Source organism: Aythya ferina, assembly GCF_964211825.1.
Source record: "Aythya ferina genome assembly, chromosome: 1".
Classification (NCBI taxonomy): domain Eukaryota; kingdom Metazoa; phylum Chordata; class Aves; order Anseriformes; family Anatidae; genus Aythya; species Aythya ferina.
Window position 1 is genome coordinate 96773365 of NC_140296.1, and position 20635 is coordinate 96793999.

The window sequence follows — 20635 nt, forward strand, 5'->3', positions numbered from 1 at the left end:
GCTAGAAGGGAAAGGAAACAGGTGCCTTTACCCTGGTGGGAATCCCAGCACGGGCTGCATTTCGTAGTTCCTCCACACCGGACTTGTTGGAGATGACGAGCACAACTTGAGCACAACTGCCTGGTTCTTTTGCATAGTTGATGAGAGCAGCAAGATTTGTGCCTCAAATGCAAAGAGAGCAAATATTTACAAAATAGATGAGCATCTATATCACTGAGAAGTGACTCTTAGCCCTATTTAATAAAAATATTTGTGTCAAGGACTGCACAAATGGAAGAGGAGAAAGCAATTTATGCAGTAAGAAAGCTCATTTGTTAAGCAGTACAAAACACCTGCTTGACTTTCAGTCAAAGCATAGCCCTACTTTTAGAAGACTCCATAGAAAAAAAAAAAAAAAAAACAACAAACAACAAGTCAAGGTAGATGCATTTACATCAGGGCTGAATTCAGCCTCTCCTTTGTATGAGCATTTCTCTGTGTGATGATAAACGAAAGCTCACCTGTTCCAGAGACGAGAACAGCTACTTTAACTTTGTTCCTTCTGGGCTGGTGTTGACTCTCTACAACAGCATTATTCAGCAGGTGCTGGGGGCTGCTGAGCTGCAGAGCTTCAAGAAGATTCTTGACTTTGATGTGAGAACCTCCTCCAGATATGTGAGGAAAACAAAAGTAAAATACTTCAGATCTTACTTTCCCATCTAAATTTATTTGGTATAGCTCATTAGTCATAGGTTTCAATTGACAAAACCTATCAGCAATGAACTTATGCTAACACTGACTGAAGTTAGTGTTAGTCACTTGCAGAAGGAAGACTTACTACCACCAGTGACTGCACACAGCTGTGGCCTATCCTCAGCCTTTATGTGGGATTCATATGAGTTGGGAAGGGGCTGGAAAGGAGGTGTGTTGATTACCATGATTGTGATAAAATATAGTTGACTAAATAATGTTAAAGTCCTTACAGACAGCCATCAGAGGGATTTCCTCAAGCCTCAACCAGGTAACTAGGTAAGGCACCATTCAAGTAATGTCACTCTGAAAACAAGTCATTCACTTCTCACGGTATTTAATAGTGAAATCTAGATGTGAAGGCACCAAGTGGCCTCAAGCCTAGCAAAATGACGGGAGATAGATGTGAACTACCCAAAACTTGCAACAGAACAGTTCCTACAGAGCTGAGCACAACTTGTACCTCCCAGGAGATGCTCAGCACTTCAAAGAATCACATTTACACAACTCTCCCTCTATCAAGTTAAAAATAAGTAGTGCACACCTAGGTGGAAACGTCTCTGAACGAGGATACAGGTGAATCTTTCAGTCAAAGCATACTATTTAATTTTTGTGTCTTCATTTCCACTAAGACACCTGCTAACAAGGTGTCTTACACCTGCTAACCTGTGTGACAAGGGGCAACAACTTCCCCGATCAGCCAAGCTTCCTCATGTCTCTGTACATCCTTGAGAACATGCTGGGCCAGCTCCTTCTGCACAACCAAGACTGCCCCGATCCCACAATTAAATGTCCAAGCCATCTCCTCCTCAGACAGGTTTCCCTCTTTGTAAAGCCAACAGAAGATTTCAGGAATCTTCCAACTAAGTGCATCTGAAAAAGAAGATTGAAAATCGGGTATGGTCAGCACAAATGTTTGCTACCCATCTGCTGTTGCACACAGTGGTATATTGTGAGAGCTGATAGACATATATTCCTGATATTTTAAGATCTTTTAGATATTTTAAGCTATTTTAGATATTTTAAGTGCCTGATAAGGACACTGATCCAACTTCCAGTCATGCTTATGGGTGCTGCTTAGGCAGAGGTTTCTTGACACCATTTGTGCAAGAAAAGGGATCTCTAGGCTTTCTGAGAACATGTAGGAAATGACGGCGCATTAAAACATACCCATCCTTGATCAGCCAGATCAAATGACTTACATGTCTTCTGTAAGAGATATAGAAGCCACGGAACAAAACATCTGGCTTTTTTGGGCTATATAAGCAGTTCCTAGTCTTCTGTTTCAAAGAAACAACGACTGGTATAAGCGTGCATACTTTTGTGTGTTAGCAGGCAGACTGGAACAAGGCTGATTATTAGGAAGCATGGATGGGCTTTCACAGTGACCCTACTCATGCAGGCATGTCCTTAGCTTCTCTGTAGAAAGTCTGATGGTATAGACTCACCACTTTGGCTTCACTTTAGAAAACAGTCCCCTCGGATTGTTATCTTGTCCATGGTTCTAGCCACTCATAAGCAAGCTGGGCACCACTTTAGTAAGCTGAGTTTATTTCTCTTCTTTCTAATTTCATTCTAGAGAAGTACAAACTCCTTCCTTCTCCCCTTCCTATCACCTTAATATTTTTGGACTCTCATCAATATGTGTGGTTGTTGTTTTAATTTTGGTTTGGTGCTGTTGTTTTAACTTCCTAATACTCTTCCCAATTTTGGCTTCAATAGAAGAAGTTTTAACTTAGATGTCAAATTCTAATCTGTTGTGAAGAAGTTACTGCTGACCACAAAATTGCAGTGTTTGTCTCTGTCTGTGTACACGCTGTGGAGTAAGTTATGCAAATTAGTTATCTCAACAAGCTTCACTGTTTGGTCAAAATTATTAGTATATAGAGAGATTTTTGCAGAGCACACAATTTTCTCAAATCCCTTTTGTTCTAGAGATAAGCTGCCTTCAAATTCTCCTTAAATTCCCCTCTCCAACAAGAGGGTGGTGCTCATCAGTTGATGCTTACTCGAAATAGGAATGTTTTTGGCCATCTGTTTGGGAAGGTTGACTTTGGGTTGTTCAGCCTCCAGCTTTGTATACACAAAACATGTCTGAGGGTCTCTATAACTGAAGCTGAAAAGTCAAGTCTATGCTGTATATAAATTTTGTCAACCAGAAACAGTCATCTTTGATATTTACCCAGGACAGCACTGACATGTTCTGGCAGGACTCTGGAGATGCCTTCCAGCAACCCTTCCTCAGCAATAAAGGCAAAAGCCTTCACGTGCCCCGAGCGAAGAACAGGCAGCAAAGACGGACTGTACAGTTTTGCTGGGGTCAACAATACATCTCCTGCAAACAAAAGTGTCAGTTCAATCAGATTGTTAAAAAATATATTAGGCATTTAGTGAGAATGCTTCTCTGAACAGGTTCCCTTCTGATCTTTGTGGCAGACAGCCTTGGGAAATAGCAAACAGCACTGGTCCACTCTTCTAAAACTAGGGAAGCAAGAAATACACCTACCCCAAAGACTGCATAACCCTAATCCATCCTGAAATAAACAACTCGTGGCAGCACCTAGTTACGGAAATGTCTGGACGCAATTCATTTGGAGGTTTGCTTTTGAGAAAGATGTTGTACCTAGAGTCTTGTCACCACAGCTGCCAGGCGCTGGGGAGGAGTAGTGTAAGGAGGACATTAAGAGTATCTTCCTTATGATGCTAAAGCCACGGCCGTGGATCCCAGAAGAGGCCAGTCCAATGAACACATCCTCCTCATCAGCTCTCTGCAGCCCCAAAAGCATTTGCCCTCGCTCCACTGCACCAACCACAAAGCCAGCCAGGTCATACTCTCCAGAAGAATACATGCCAGTCACCTCAGCCATCTCCCTGCCTAAGTGGGGAGAAAAAAGCAGTCAGCTCTACCTGTAAACATGTTTTATTGATAACTTTAAATCTGTGGCATCTCCTAAAATAGACAATGTATCCAGGACAGTTCTAGAGACATACAGCCTAAGCAGCACATTCAGATGCATTTTAAAAATCCTTCTCAGTTTCTTAGCTCATGGCTTCAACAAAACAAAGCTTTATGGACTTACTGAAAGAAGAAGGCATTCTTGTATTTCATGCTTCTTATCTGATACTTTATGATGGAATATCAGAGAGGGAATGAAAACATGTAGCACTTCAAGAATGTAAGGCATGGGCAATTTTCCTCTCCTTTATACAAGGATAAAAAAGGGAGAGACAGGATCCAAATGCACAAATAGCAAAGATCATCCTTCTGTGCTGACCCATTTTAGAAATGAGAAAGAGTTTGTGCCCAAATGCTTGCCTTTTTATTTTCCCCCAAACAGAAACCAACTGTTCGAAGATCACTTAATTGTTCTACCTACAAATTCTATTCACTAATAATAATTTTAACGTCAGGACCTTCAAATATCAAAGAAGAAGTGTGTTCATACCTAGGAAAGCACACCCTGCATTTCTGCATGCTTCAGCTATTCCTTCTTTGATCATTTGAGTCACATCGACATCAAGTTTGCCACAGGCAAAATAGGTGAGGAAGAAGAGGGGCTCTGCTCCTTGAGCCAGGATGTCATTGACACACACAGCAACCAGGTCCTGCCCTATGGTGTCATGTCTCTTACACGCTTGTGCAACCTGCAAAACATGGGAGGGAGCAGCAGTGGTGACAACAGAGACGCAGGACTCAGACGTCAATCAGACAAATAAGCAGATATCTTCTTCTTTACCCTGATAAGAATCACAACAGAAAACACCATGGAAGATACCTTCAAGAAAAATCAAGATCAAGAGAAACCATCTCATTTTCTCAAAGAGAAAAAAAAAAAAAATCTCCCCCCCCTTTTTTTTTTAAGATTAATTCAAATTCTAACTTCAGCTACCCATAAATTGACATTTGGGGTTATTTGTTTGCTTGCTTTTTGGAAAGCTATGTCAAATCCAGAATAAGGGGTGTCTGAAAGCAGTTACCAACTCCTGGGACATCCAACCTACAGAACATCCTAGCAATTTCTGAAAAGAAGACCAGATTGCTTAAACATTATTGTGTGTTTTGCTTCACTTTTGCCTACTAATTTCACTGGGCTACACAGCCAAACTGAAAGAATGTCATTAAGCAGTTTGCTTGTTCTTCTCCAAGCCCACAAGGAATGAGATTCTCCTCTCCCACCCTCCACAAGGAGTCTTTTCATCCCAGCTGTCTCATATCACAGACAACAACAAGGGCCTGGTCTATAGGTAGGTCTTCCAGAAAGGAACATCCTGTTTCCTTCAGGAAGGCTATTATTGGGTTTAAAATAAATAAATTATCAAGTTATTTGCACCCTACGAGTAATGAAACCTAATTCAGACATGATGGCTGCTACAAAGTAGTGCCATTTACACTATTTTAATATAAACAGAAGTTTCTGCACCGCCAGGGATACACCAGAGCAGTTCTATTTGCACCAGCTACTGATGTAGAGGTGCTGTTCCAACTCACACAGTGCAATTTAGCTTTGTTAGTTACCACTTCAGGGTCTGAAACAGGACAAAGACTGCATATGTATGGATAAAGTTTCAAGGTAACTACCTTTTACTAACAAAGCTTTATCATTTTAGTTATACCAGTGCAGAAAAGCCCAGCCCTGAAGGACAGGCAATGGCAAAATGCAGATGAATGCTATCACTGGCTTCAAAGTGATAACACAGCAACACCCACGCAAAATTGGAGTTTGATTTACAAGCCTGACTTCTTTCACCCTCTGGTTGACTTAGAGGTGCTGTGGAAACCAGTCAGCTCACATCCTTTGTTGCATTATAACAACTCCTTTTCCCTGATCCAGTAACAATTCGTAGAGGCATTGGACAACTTGTTTTGGACAACTGAGGGTCTCAGAACAGTCTGGGAATGTCTCTCTGCCACGCTTATGGGCAAATACCCAGAAGAGCCAGCAGCAATTGCTTTTTCATGCTCAGAGGTGTTCAGGAATGTATGACTGCAAAAGGCTGCCTGGTTTATGCTCGGCCTCCTGCTGGTGCAGGAAGTCACACCACATCATCTCATTACTAAAGGTATAAACACCTACCTGAAAAAAATAACTTGCTTTAGCTGTGAAAGGCAGCTTCAGACCTCCACTCCTCTGATGGCTGAAAGCTGCCTTCTGATTCCCTATGTAAATATATTCCTGGTTCAACTGACACTGTGTTTTGGTATAATTAGCAGCATTTAGCTACTGGCTTCTCTCTCCCTTTTATGTTTATCTCCTCTATCCTTCTTTTCCTCCAGCACCCTGACAGAGGTAATAATGCTGCCTCTCTGCATACAATTTATTAAGCTCAGCTTGACAGTAATAATTTCAGTGTTTTTCTGTACCAGTTTCTCCCTGAATTGATCTTTATCAATGCCAATGGATCCTTTAATTTATAGCAGAAATTCTGGTTCTTAGTTCTTCAAGTGCATGGCTATATGTTCTGTTTTATTATCATTTTGTCACAAAATATACAGATTCTCCAGATTCCCAGTGACACATGCCTTGCTCGAGTGATCACCTAAGAAGACCAGCTGACCACTGCAGTGGACTTGGGATGTACTTAAAAGGCTCAGAAAGGTGTAAATGATACAATTTGCTGTGCTGTTTAAACAGTCTTGGGAGATAACATGAGCTTTGCTGCAGTCAAGTTGCAAGTTACCTGCAGTTTAGATCCAAGGCCTTTAGTTTGAGATACCAAGATGGGATCATCATAACCAGATGCCTTTAAGTCGAAGAAACCAGTAAAGCCTCTTATTTCTGAATGACTGCCTGTGAAATAGAAATATGTAAAGGATCATTTAAAAGTAAATAAAAAGACCCAACATACTCACCAAGAGAATATTGCAAATTACGGTTTCTTGGACAAGACAGCACTGTGTCCACTGACAAAACATGCACAGCTTTGTGAAGCAGGGACCCTGAAATCATATCTTTCATGGTGCTGTAAACAGATAGTTATTATTCTGTGTTTGTGACCTTTGGATTGTGCATTAAAAAAAAGGATAAAAAATACTGAACTTTTAATAGTGCACTTTTTTCTTCATGTGGCTCCTTTTTCGAAGGGAAAAAAAATCAACAAATTTTTTTCCTCAACAGATCACTATTAAGAGTAAAGGACAAATAACAAGTGCAGGGATTGTTAGCCACATCCTAACAGCTGTTTGGATATTGTACTCATGTGTACATCTGGTGGGATAACTTCTGCCCAGTGATGTACAAAACTATTCCATTAATCCAGGAGTTATTCTGTTCACTAGACCACCCTTGAAAAAGTGCACTCATTCCCATGTTAAGCCCACTATCTTTTAATTAAGACATAAGGAGGGATGAAGAAGAAATGAGAGTTTTCTTTCTTCATGGTGAGCCCAGCCCACTTTCTCTAACTCAGTTTCAATGCCAAGAGAAGATTTGTTCAACTTCTGGGATAAAAAATAAAAAAAGTTCTGGTTTCACTACTGAGGAAATTCAAAGATTGTTCCTGATCTTACCTGATCTGGTACCACTTACAATTGATCTTTTTGGCTGATGAAACAAAACATCATTGGTTATGGCTTCCACACATCTCTCTTTGTATATCAGACCCCTGCGGGGAGGAAACGACATGCTAGCAGCAATAGCGACATTTTCCTAGACCATCACTGATCACACAAACGATAACATCAGACAGAGCTTTGGACTGGCATCTATTTCTGCTCGTGCCTTTGCTTACATACAGAGACTGTTTGAGAAGCCGTATACCCCGGTGGCCAATGTCCTTCCTGTAAGTGGCACCCTTGAAACGAATGGCTGCTACTCCCCTGTTGGCTTCTCCCAGTGCCTTCATCAGATCCTCCTTAACAGCGGTAATGGAGAGGACTCTGCCGCCACTTGTAACCACTCTGCCATCCTTCAGCGTTGTGCCAGCGTGGAACACCTGCAGCCCTAACTCTTTGGCTTGAAGCAGCCCTGCAAAAGCAAAAGGAACTCTGAGTATTTTTAACCACGTACCATGTTGGCAAAGCAGTGAAGATTGAAGTCCTTTCTTCAGTCAAGGGAGAAGAACGATGAAGCTTCCCACTTCACCTTTCCTCTGAGAAACAGCATTACCAGTCATTCCCTTCTGAGCCAGCCAGTAAGGACAGGGATCACACAGGAACAAAAATAAGGGATCCAGGTGCTATGGGAGAACATTCAACTACCTTCTGCCATGGCAAAACTGTGCTGAATATTGTAATTGCTGAGCTTTTCATGAAATGCATGAAATCATCCCACAATACACAATGATTGACTGCTTGGACTCCCTCTTCTCCCTGATATTAAACCATTCATGTTAGTGTTACCTTAGCACTCCCCCAGCCATTCTGCTGTGCCTACTCCACATAATTCCCTACCATACTTGGAATCTACTCTACAATCACTTGCAGGTGGCTGTCTGAGGGCTAAAACAAATAATTTATTTTGTTCTTTTAATGTGTTTCCATGCATTTTCCTCTCAGAGGGAAGCAAATTCCTTAGGGATTTTTGAGAGGATCATATTTTAAGAAGATAAGGGAAGAGGAGGAACTGCTGCCATCCCCTGGAAAAAGCAAAACAGAACACAGTTTTCCCCTTGCTATCAGCTAGATAGATTTTATAAATGAGTAAAAGGAACCATTTCACTTGCTGGAGGTACAGGGTGTTGCATCACCACAGCACTGCCCTGACAAGGTCAAAGCTGAGCCCCAGCTGGCCTTGCCGCAATGGAAACCTAACTCCTTCTCGTCATGTCTTAAGGAATACTCCAGAATAAAGTGTTTGTTATTAAGCCATTAAAATGTGGGATTCAATGTGAAAAACAGAAAGGTGTGAATAAAGCCCCCACAACTCCAGGGCTTGGAGTACGATAATAAAATAATGGATTAAATTTCCTTGCTTTGACCATCTTTTTTTTTTTTTTTTTTTTGTGATCAACAAGCAGGGTGGTCACACTATCTCACATGGATGTACCATGGTTGTCCCGGGAAGATTTAACACCCTATCACCTTCTTATCTCAGCAGCCAGCTACAGACTGCGCTTTACAGAATGATGCCATTTTAAACATTGAGGCCCTGTGCTACTTTGGACAGGAAGCATTTCAGCTAAACAATCTTACTGAAGAGGTATTTCTTCCACAAGGACAAGGAGTGATTGATGAAGGCAGATTCTGCAGAGTGTGAGGGGTGGGATGAAGGAAAGCAGTTCAGCTCTCTGGGAGAAGAAGTAAATGCAAGCTTTCTGAAGTGCTAGGCTGAAAGTAAATAGTGAACAAGCTTCTCAAGTTACCTGTTACTTCCATGCCTTTGTCATAGTCTCCTGGGTATCCTGGACTTGCCATGACCACACACACAGCTGTACTGTTTTCTGACCAGGCTGGCATGAAGCTGCAGAGTTTGCCATCAATTGTTGCTTGAATCACTTCATACAAATCATTTTTAAGCAGTGGAAGGATTACCTGCATAAAAATTTTCATGGTGATGGAAGTTCATTCTTATTTTGCTGGCTTACTGAGAATCACCTTGGGGAAAATTCAGTTAACAGAATAAAACCTGTAGCTGCCAAACTGAAAATACTGGATTTCCCTGTATCTCTAGATTTGGAATCCATTGGTGAGCACTAATTTGTAACATCTCTTTGCAACAGGCAGAAATTTGTAACATGATGTGAGATGATGGCACATGAATTTAGGCCCCTCCCAGTATGCTTCTACCCAGAAAAATAAAATTGAAGGAACAGCTCTTTAACTTAAATTCTTTAACTAGTAATTCACAGAAGCTGCCTAGATAAAATTTTAAATTACTTCATACATCACCTAAGACATTCTCTTTCTGATCTGCATGTTGAGGGAAGGAAGACATAAATCCAAATATTTTATGCATATTTCCCGAGAGGTAAGATATAACAGCCAGAGGCAAAAGAATGAAGCATATGTAAGCTTCCAGTATCTGTCACTCACCTGGCACTGAGGGTCACCAAACTGACATTTAAAGTTTAAAATTTTCACACCATCTTTGGTAAGCATTAACCCCGTCTGCAGCACACCTGCTCAGAAAAAAACACAATCAGGAAAATGAATTTAAATGTTCATTTTTCAAGAATTCTTTGAAATGCAACATACTGTTTATTTCTGCTAACTGTAAGAAATTAGGAGCAGGGATTCAGCAAGCAGTTTGACACAAGTCATAATAAATCCACAGTAAGCAGTAAAGTGGCTAGCAGCAATGTGATGAATATTGCATCACATTTTAGACTGAATACAATGGAAAGCAACCTCTCTGCATCAGAAAGGCAAGTTCTGCCTTCTGCTGCAGCCCTCTAATTGCAGGCATTCAGAGATCAGATGGAACTGACAGGATGAAAAAAAAAGCAAACAGTTCCCATAAAAGACCATTATGTAGACCTTGCAATTTTCTTACCGTTGAGTGCGTTACTGTAATGCATAAATATAGATATGTAACTCTGTGTTCAGGCAAAAATGCCAAACCAAAATTCATAACCACTGCTAATAAACAAAAACAAATTAATATTTACTGAAGTTGATACTCTGTGATTTCTATTGCAACATGCACATGAACATGGTGATCTAAAGTGGGCCTTCCATTGTCTAACTGGAAAACCAATCTCTAGAGAATAACAAGTGTTAAACATTAAACCCCACAAAGCATCAGGTCCTCCACCATCATCCTGAAAATGCTTGACACCCACTCATTTCTTACTGCCGCACTGTAAAATCGTACTGAGCATTATAAAAATGTTAGCAAATAGCAGAAAATACATTGCGTCTCTCAAGACTGGGACACAACTCTTCGCACATGTGTTGATAGTCTTCCCTACCAATAAACTGTTGTCATAAAGCGACAGCTGTGAGCATCTCCTTCCTTTTCTCAAAACATGCTTAAGACAAAGATAACTCACATTGCTGTATCCAGAAGTGAACAGTATGACTGAACTTAAGTACATCTAATACCTCAACCTACAAAGAATCTGGTTGCAACTGTTTTAAAAACTGTTCTAATTTAATAAAAATACAGTATGTTTTATAGCTCAGTATTACTCAGATTGAGTGATTTCTAGCTAATAAGATTAATTTATTTTTAAAAGTAACAGTCATAGCAATCAAATGCAAGGGCCCACATAGTTTGCAAGCTTCCCACATTCTGACTGACGTTTTTGTTTTATAGCTAATAAGAAATATGTCTGTTAGTCTGCACTGAACAACAACAAAAAAAAAAGCAGGCATGAGAAATCTCCTGAAATGTCATCTGAAGAAAAGAAGAAAGTTCTTCTCTCCAAAGGACAAGCTACAAAACAAATCAGTGAGGCTTAATACTGCGTGAAAAATGAACTTTTTTGTTTGTTTGTTTTTGACAAAATTGTTTGGGAATCCAAAAGCAATCCCCAGTAATGAAACTAATCTTGATTTTCAGTTGAATGCTTACTCACCTACGTATGCTGCTCCTTCTTGCCTCATACTATCAACAACATGTTGAAGGATAGCATCGTTGATTTTCTCTAGAAGAACTTCTGGAACCTGATGATCAACATCAAACTGATTGAGACAGTGATGACACTTGCTGGACTAGCTCCTAGGACTTGGAAGGGCTGGGGTAAGTGAATGCCTCAGCTATGTTTCCCACAGTCCCACCCTCATCCAGTATGCTCCTTCCATTAGGGTGTTGCTGCCTGAAGGACAGATACACTGATGCTCTGTCTCCTGGGATTTTTTGTTTCTTTCTTTAAAGGGACAAGTTTAAGAAGGTTTGAGACACTGAAAACCTGGGCTGTATGCAGTAAGATTGTTTCTGTACTTCCAGAAAAACACACTAATAGTACACTCGAGCAGCATATATACAACAATGTAGTCAGCTTTAAGAATTAACAAAAATAAACCCATGGTTATGTTCAAGACCAAGACTCCAGGCAAGCAGGAAATTTTGCAGGGACATTTCAAGCGATGCTAATTGGAGCAGAGAAACACAAAGTTTATAAGCAATGGAAAAGGTAAATGCCAAATTTAGAAAGAAGGAAAAGGTAAACACCAAGTTTAGAGAGAAGGAAAAAATAAACACCAAGTTTAGGAAGAATAGGAAAAGGTAAAAAAGAGTATTCCTCAGAACACTAGCTCACGAAATCCTAAAGAGCAGCTACTAAAGGTTGAGCTCTGTGTTACTGCTACACAAGCACAGCAACAATCAATTCCAGAAGAAATTCATCATATGCAACAGAAACAAAATTGGGCTCTAAAGGTGTATTAACCACAGGTGTGTGATCAGCCTTACTGCAGGCTGAGGAGGACGGCTATACCTGAGGAACCGGGCAGTAGGCTCCCATCCCTCCAGTGTTTGGGCCTTGGTCGCCATCCAGTAATCGTTTGTGGGCCTGGGCTGGAGGCATTGAGGCAACAGTGACACCATCCGTGAAGCACAGGCACTGTTAAGAGAGGCACAGGACACAGCAAACAGTGACAACATCCTGTCCTAAGGGAAGTTAACACTACTGGTCACAGATTGAGGTAAATTTGGGAATCTGCCAGGAATAGGTAGGAATCAAAGCTAAAAAGCAATGGGATCCATTTATTCTGCTCCAAGCTTACTAAGCTCTCTTATTTTCAAATGATCAGGAGAAATGATGGCCTTCATAAAAATTCCTTTCTGATGAACTAGATCTCGACCTATCAGGCAAGACTTAGACATATGCCTGCCTTAAGACACATAAATAGCCGTCCTCGGCTTGACAGAATTACTCCTATTTTGAGTATGTTTGAAGTTAAACATCTGTGCTTGCAAATCTGGGGCCTGAATGTGTGTGAGGCATTCTCAGCGCAGAACACAAATAATTTGTTTTCAGTTTTCGCCTGGCACATAATATACATGCTTAGGTTTTCTCCTGACGCTGAGAAATAACCCACAGTAAGAAAAGTGCTAAAGTTGACACTAAGTATTAGCATAGAATTAATAATGTAACAAGAATGGCCAAGACAAAGTCCATACAAACATGTTTTAGGTCACCTTAGGAAAAAAAGATCAATTTCCACCTAAAAAGATTGTCACAGTTGCAGGTTTATGGCTAATGTAAAAGAAAATTCCACTGACAGATTAGAATGATGTAAAATTACTTACCTTCCATAATTATTTATGTTAGTGTCAAATAAAACAAACAAGCCTACAAAACTATTTGAAACAGTATGTTTTTGTGTTTATGCATAAAGCACAGCAATAAGGACAAGGAATAAAAGCACATAACCACGCCACTGATCACATACAGAAAGTTCTTCCCCTTGAAGAAGTTCTTCAATGACAACCACCTCTCCAAACATCCTGTCCTGCACAAAAACAAACAAAGAAAAAGTTGTCAGTCAGTAAACATAGCATCTACTGGCTACATCATCTATTTTCTGTTAACAGAAAAGACAATGGATATGAAAAATGCCAGCTTGGTTGAATTCTTGTATGCTGAGAAAAGCTAACAGAATCTCATTTGGAGGTAATTAAGAGACATTTAAATGCACCTTTTATCAGGCCCCAGGAGCCAAAGGAAAGTGGAAAACTTGGAGGGGCAGGAAGGTGGGACATAGTGTGGGAACGAGAGTCCAGTCACAAGCTCCCCAGAGTCCTGCTCAGTCCCCCCTGTCTGAGGGCAAACATGAGAAACTCCTCAGTACCCATAAGGGTGAGGAACAGGGAGAAAAATCCCACAGTGATCAAATCTCACAGACATGCAGACTGAAAGCTTGCAGCCAACCCTAATTTCCAACCCTAATGCAGAAGCTGGATGGATTCAACCTGGGAGGTTCACCCTGTTCTTAGTCAACTAGGTGAATGATATTCCCACTGTTTAAGTAAAGATTTCTCCACCTGCATAATCTCTTGGACAGCTCTGCAGGCTTCCTCCTTGCTGGCTGCAATAGTCACTTCTTTTCTAGCCGCAGGGCCCCTCGCCCGTACAACTCGTGCAGGAAAGTCTGTGCTTTAAATAAAAGAAAAAGATTCAGTCATCCCTACTGCATCCAGTGAAAGGCACATTTTTAAGCTCAATTCTCCCTACATCCTTCCATTTTTCTAAATGGAATTTAGAGGAATTGAGGAATAATGCATCAGAAAAGCACATTTCCTGCTAGTCCATCCTGTCACGGATGTGAATGGGCTCTTATATCCCTCAGCACAGGACTGAGGACTGGAAATCCATGTGTTCTGTTGGTTCTGACACCAACTCAGTGTATACACTTGAACAAGTCACTTAACTTTAACACCTTGCAGTTTCTTCCTCTTTTCCCTAAATTGGGTTACTATTTTATTCCTGTCATAGGGCTGGAAAGATGAACTCACTGATGATTTATAGGCTCACAACACCACATTATAGTACATAAATCTACAAACCACTATGGAAGTTCTGATTAGGGTTGTAAGGTTAAGGCTAAGCTAGGTCTTGCACATAAAGGATACATTAGTACTAGTGGATTAACGCTGTATCCACAGAATTGGTTTGCTACTCTTAAAATAAATCTGGAGGAAAGGATAAAAATAAAAAGAAAAAAAAGAAAAAGTATAACATATTTTAACTACACTTTATCTCTTCACCTCTCTCCAGGTTGTGGACAGTGAAATGACACTTCTGAAGAGCTGATTCATCACACTAGTCTATTTTCTGAAACATCTCATTCCTCTTTTTCACATTGTGATTTATATTTGGATAAATCACAAACCCAGATTTTTACAAGCAGCCAACGTAGGTTCACACAGAGCTCCTTTATTCCACAGCTCAATATGCTGACCTGATATACAGTTTTTGTTTTTAAAGTCTTAGGCATACTTATAAACATACAAGTTGTTGTTCTGTTTTTCTGCATGGCCATAATACAGACAATGCTGTTACAGCATTGAACAAAGTCAGTAAAAAGTATTTTTTTGTTTTGTTTTTGTTTTGTTTTTAATATATCACATGTAATATACAACAGCAAAGACAAGGAGTTTGTGAAACCAACACACAGACCAACGTGGGCCTCTGTAGCTGAACACAGCAGCTGCTGTGACACTGGACCTAAACAGCCACAGTGTGAAGTTATTCTCCCACAGGATGCCCCATGACTTCAGAGGCATTACTGCTCAAAGCGCTCGCAGAGATAACCAGTTGCATTTCCCTTACATGTAGAGAGAGATGTTGTGTGTCCCTGAAGAAATAGGAATATTTTCTTTAAGTTAGGAGTATTTGGCCAGCCCCTCCCAAATCACTCTATAGAGATGTAGCTGTTTTCTGTCTGTGTAGAAATGATTCCTGCCCTTATACAAAAATAGATTTAAATCATTTTCTCTGCCACATTCCTTTGTTTTAAATGGCTAAAGAGCATCCTGAAGAAGCCGATTAAAAGGAAGAAGACCTGTGATCTGTGAAGAGAAAAATCAACCTCTTAAAGTATCCTGCACCTTTGTCATCTGTCTTTTATCACAAAACTGATTCAAAAGTATTCGGTAGCTACTTGAAAAGCTTGACAGTTGAAAAGAAAACACTAACTCACTAGTTCTAGGTAACTATCATGGGTGAAGGCTAAGTGCATAGATAACTTGACAAAGGAGTTCCCAGTATCCAAATATTTACCTAATAATAAACCTACAAGCTTCCTGGGGATTGGTAAAGGCTTTCCACCTTGCTGTTGGGATCCCATGTCGATCCAGAAACGCTTTGGCAAAGCTGGTGTTGGATGCTAGCTGGGCTGCTTTTGCAGATGGTCCAAAACACCTAACTCCAGCTGCTCGCAAGTCATCGACAATCCCTAATTATCAAAAATAGCAAAAGAAGAAGAATAGCAAGTTGTGTCTTTGGAAACATCATTCTGACAAAATGAACGCTACATAGACACTGCAGTAGTCTGTTAACACATTTCAATGTCTCAAACAGCAAATTAATCCTTAAAATAAGGTTCTGAATATCCAATGATCGTCTTCATTGTTTAGTTTTAAGAGGTCTTTAGCTCTTTTTATTAATAAGCCCAGTCACAGTTACCAACCCATGGCTACAGTTAGGACTGTTTGGTACTTCTGTTCACTATTTTAGACATGGAGATCTTACTGTACTACATTATAATAAATGTCAGTGATGGTTTGGGCACTGTCGCATACAGCAGCAATGTTAGGACCATTGCAAGAAAACTCTTTATATAGCCAAAAGCAGAGGAAGACGAGAATACTTGTAACCATCACTGATTTGTGATCCTGCATGATTTCCCCTGCTGATTTCTAACATATAAAAAGCAGCATACAGCTATCCAGCAAAATATTGTCAGCTGCCTTTAACCTACATCTACAAGATACTCCAAAATTGCTTCCACTTCAGCTCAATGAAGTCAGTCTGTGTATTATGATCCTAAGGAGATCGTTTTAAAGCAAGGTGCAAGGAGCTGATTTTTATTGCCAAGATATTTTATTCCAGCTTACCAGCTGCCAAAAGAGCTTCTTGTCCAACTAACACAAGTCCAATATTATGATCTTTGCAGAACTGGGTAACAATAGTGTGATTGCTCACTAATACAGCTGAAAAGGAAAAGGATGTATAATTAAGCTATCCATACAAAGACTAAATAAGAGATGGAAAGTGAGAGTATCAATGTTCCATCTCCCTTAGAGGTATGATTAAAATACTAAAAGAGACCACAGGCCATGAATGGCAAAGTAAAACAAATCATATAATAATAATAGAGTCCAGAATGAAAAGTGAACATTTCCAATTTGCACTGTTGTTTTTAATACACATTCGCTAACTTATTAACTGCATTCAGTATAAACTTTTAAAAGTTGCTTATCATAACAGACTAAAATATTTAAAAAATAAAACCTTCACTGCATAAGGAAACTCAGCCTTAAGATCTGAGCAAAGATCTAATAAATGCCAGTGAACAATAGAACTAAATTTAGCTAAGCAGCCTAGGCAGACACCAAAGCAGTTCCTATCCAGCAGGTAGCATCTCTGAGACTTCTGTTCCACTGCTAAGTTTGAATTAAATTGGTCGATGAATTCAATCATAATAGTAGGAGGAAAGAGATGAGGTACAGAAATACACAGGCTCGCAAAAGCCTTGCTATTTTAAGAAGCTAGGCTAAAAATAGACACAAAGTGATGCTTCATTAGGCAGTTCTAGTATCCAGAAACAAAACAAAACAAACAAAAAAAGGTGCCTTAAATAATTTGTAGTACCAGTAAAGGAAAAGAATAACTGTTATCTTCTATTGATTGAATATAAACGCGGTCAGTTTTGTTTCAATTTCCACACCTGTACTACTGATTGCGTGGCACAGTATTTGATTTTTCCCTCCCTTTTTACCTGAATTGGAAATTTTTCCATTGTCAGCTGTTCCTGCATTTCCTGGAGCAACAAACACTTGTTTTACATGTGGGGACTGGGCCAGCTTCCAGGCCAGCGCATGCTCTCTCCCTCCACTGCCGATGACAAGCACCCGATCAGCCATGAGCCTGCGCAAACCCAAAGTCATCAGGTATAGAGTTACCTACTTATTTCACAAACCCATATAAAAATAAGCAAAAAATATATTTAGAAAATGGTAAGCAATCCACTTTCTATCAGAAAGGTATCTATAAGACATCAGAACACAGTGACCGCACCAGTAGCGTCACTGGATGGCTGCAGCATTCATATTTTGGTTTAAATACTGACCACAGTGAAATCATTGAGAATTCTTCCGCTTGTTTCAGCATAGTCAACATTTCCTCTCTTAAGCAGTCAGGCTGAAATAATCTTGTCATGACCTGGTCTCATCATGTCCTTCACACGACCACACAGGACAGAACAGAAAGCTTCATACACATGCTGTAGGTAACTTACCAGATATTTCAAACTGAACACCCTGGTCAATCCAGGAACTTTCATGAGTGTAGTAAACATGTTCAGTAATAAACAGCAAAGACAATTTTCAGAACAGATTTTATACTTTGACAATTGCTAAGAGGGTAACTTGAGCAGAACAGCATGCCCAATAAAAGAACAACTGCTAATTTCACTACCACACTGACATTTAAATCAGTTCCTCTGTAATATTTCTAGGCAAATTAGTTTTGATTTATTTCAGAAATATTATCATACCCACCACAGTTCACATCTGCAAACTTAATTTTTCTGCATGTGCTGAGTGTAGACAAATGTCAGAAAGAAAAACAATCTCAGCACCTGACCTTTAGGGAAGATGCTATTGGCATAAACCAGTCCTTACCCAGGAAATTGATAATAAATTGAAGTCACCATAAAACAACAGCTTTGCAGGCAATGTCATCAGTCTTTTCCCAGGAAATCATGACCATTGGTTTGAGTTCATTAAATAGCTTCCAAAGGCAAACAGAAGCTGTGTGCCACTGAGGTATAATATTTCAGAAAAGATGTTCACCGAACTGTGTGCAATACATCAACAACCATGTTCCTAGTTCCCGAGACAGTATTAAGATGCCCTAACCTAACATCAACAAAATGAAAATTAACTTTAGATATTTTCATAGTTATTAAATTGTCCAAGTACAATATAAGTTCTTCAGGTACCCTGTCCCAGGGAATTATCGACTGCTGGGGATTATCTAAGAGACTGTTAATCTTGTTTTTGGCAGAAAATCTAAGTTTTAGGTATTGCACTCTATGCATGTAAACACAGAGCATATCCTTAATACTCTATCAATTACCAGACCCACGTCCTTGCAACAGACTTTTCTTTTTTTTTCCCCTTAATACTGGGAACTGCGCAATATGTCAGCCTTTGTCTGTTGTTACTGCTTGACAAATAATTCTGGAGTCACAAGGAAGGTGCCATGAGCTTAAAAGAAAAGGGTTACAACCTCTGTATCTATAACAAAGACATCAACATGATCTCTACAAAGTATCACTGGACATTATGGTTATTAGTAAAAAGCAAAGTGTCTTTAAAAGCAAAACTATTTTTCCTTACATATAATTTCACAATTCACCAAAGTTTTATTCGGCAGAATAAATTCAAATTCCTAACTGGAAACACGGTGAAACCAAGCAGTGCCTCTTATCCTGTGGGAAAAATGTACATTTCCATTTCACATCATAGTGAAGACATGAAAAATGTTTTTTTGCAAAACAACTTGAATGCATGCTGGATGAAAAGAAAGCCGGTAAGACAGACAGTCCTAGAAGAAAGGTTGTGGAGAGGGATGTCTCACTTGAATCATCTACCCTTACCGTGTCAGACCCTGCAGTTTGTTCACACAAAAGGCTGAGGAGTCCTCCAGATGGATTTGAGTTCTTCCTTCTGCTCCTGCTTCAGATCCAAATGACTTTTGACTCCTAAAGCCAGGGAGAGGCTGAAAGAAGCAGACAGACCTGCATGCTGCCCCGTCCCCCCTTATGCTGTCTGACAGTAGCCTGGCTGAATCGCCTTAATGCCACCTGCTCTTCGAAACAGACCTCCCCAAAGACTTCAGCAGTGTGGACTATTCTCCTCTCTTTCCATTTTTCTTTAGCTAATGACAAAAACAACTCCTCCCCACCAATCAGTCCTACAATGTTAATAGCATTCAACCCTTAAAAAAATGGTTACAACATGATATCAAAAAGCTGAGATCATTGCTCAGTTCCCATGTTGTTAATAGCAATACTACGTCCTCTAAGAAGTGATAAAATCTCAAAGACAACTTGTAAAAATAAAACATAGCTTTCATTGTCTACAGTTAAACAGAAATATTGCAGTTAAAAGCAGTGCACAACTCCCACAGATCTATTCTCTACAATAACATATATCATCACATTTATATGTAAAGGTTATTTTAATATTTATCACATACTTAAATTGTTTCCCCCTTAATTACTACCCATTTTACCTTCAGAAGAAATTTAATAGAAGCATCATCAAAGGTAATATTTTATTCTCTACCAATTTCTATGCCATTCTCTTCAACATCCTAATCCTTTCACAGTAGTATCTGAAGTCATTCAGTTAACACTTGACAAGCTTGCAATGCCACCACTCATTACTGAAAACAAAATCAAAGTATGCCAACATAACACTAACCAGTATCTTTGTGGCTTCAAGTCAGGTAAAGAGAAATAAAAAATGCATCAACAGAGAAACAAGCCATTTCTTTCACACCCCTAGACCAAATTTAAAAGCAAATCCACAACATTTGTTTAAAAATTCCATGCAATTTATGACTTGTGTACTGTTGGACAGATGCTGTACTTGAGCCTTCTGGTTTGTGGAGAGATGCATGCTACAGAAATCTTAAGCATCACGTAGCAAGTATTTGTAGACTTCCTTCCTCAGGTTTGCAGACTGTTTTACATGTTCTGTCTGTGACTAAACAGCAAGATGCCACAACTAGAGTCTTATTTCTTGTAAGATGAAAGAGGGATAAAATGTATTTCTCATTTGCAAGTTTTCGAAATTTGTTTTTATAAGACAGGATGTATGATGTGTTAAGTCAGAAACAGAATTCTTGCAGCCCTGAAACACCTCTCTCAAGAAAATTATCTAAACTTGTACTTGTTCCAGCTGGTCAATTTATGATACAATTATTTGTTCAAGTAATTTTCTTAGGTGGTGAACTGGATATGCAGCTGAGAAAGAAAACACACATGGAAACTTCTAATTTCAAAATCTGACTTTTACAGAAAGCAAATTTGAAATAAAAAATGTAGAAAACTGATTTCTAACGAAAATAAAAGATAACTTCTCTGAAATAATGTGTTTCAGTGTTATTTATTCACCAAGATGGCATAGTGGCAAAGCTGTAAGAGGAAAAACAGAATATAATGCTGGAAGCTGTAAAATTAAGCAGTGTGCTCAACCATGTCCCATCAAGCACCACTAATTAAGCACACAAGTTTATTTAATTATATATATACATATATTGTTTTAATAATAGATGCTAGTGCTCA

The 20635-nt window shown here is 39.5% G+C and overlaps 1 protein-coding gene across 7 annotated transcripts in view; it reads right to left on the bottom strand.

Moving 5' to 3' along the window:
- Window positions 1-20635, bottom strand: part of LOC311422573 (trifunctional purine biosynthetic protein adenosine-3-like) — a 28269-nt gene that overhangs the window by 7163 nt on the left and 471 nt on the right. For 3 of the 7 annotated variants that reach the window (XM_084495773.1, XM_084495777.1, XM_084495772.1), the window contains exons 2-20: window positions 18941-19062; window positions 17057-17205; window positions 16173-16268; window positions 15337-15511; window positions 13599-13710; window positions 13007-13066; window positions 12049-12174; window positions 11188-11275; window positions 9701-9786; window positions 9031-9199; window positions 7463-7694; window positions 7238-7332; window positions 6409-6518; window positions 4176-4374; window positions 3353-3604; window positions 2912-3064; window positions 1396-1602; window positions 501-644; window positions 32-162 (exon numbers count right to left, since the gene is read on the bottom strand). In XM_084495773.1, the coding sequence (XP_084351899.1) occupies window positions 32-162; window positions 501-644; window positions 1396-1602; window positions 2912-3064; window positions 3353-3604; window positions 4176-4374; window positions 6409-6518; window positions 7238-7332; window positions 7463-7694; window positions 9031-9199; window positions 9701-9786; window positions 11188-11275; window positions 12049-12174; window positions 13007-13066; window positions 13599-13710; window positions 15337-15511; window positions 16173-16268; window positions 17057-17201 (2580 nt within the window). In that variant the 5' untranslated portion in view covers window positions 17202-17205; window positions 18941-19062. Of the gene's footprint in view, window positions 1-31; window positions 163-500; window positions 645-1395; window positions 1603-2911; window positions 3065-3352; window positions 3605-4175; window positions 4375-6408; window positions 6519-7237; window positions 7333-7462; window positions 7695-9030; window positions 9200-9700; window positions 9787-11187; window positions 11276-12048; window positions 12175-13006; window positions 13067-13598; window positions 13711-15336; window positions 15512-16172; window positions 16269-17056; window positions 17206-17575; window positions 17893-18940; window positions 19063-19769; window positions 20255-20635 lie in introns of those variants that run through there. The other 4 variants (XM_084495771.1, XM_084495775.1, XM_084495774.1 and 1 more) reach the window with 3 other exon arrangements.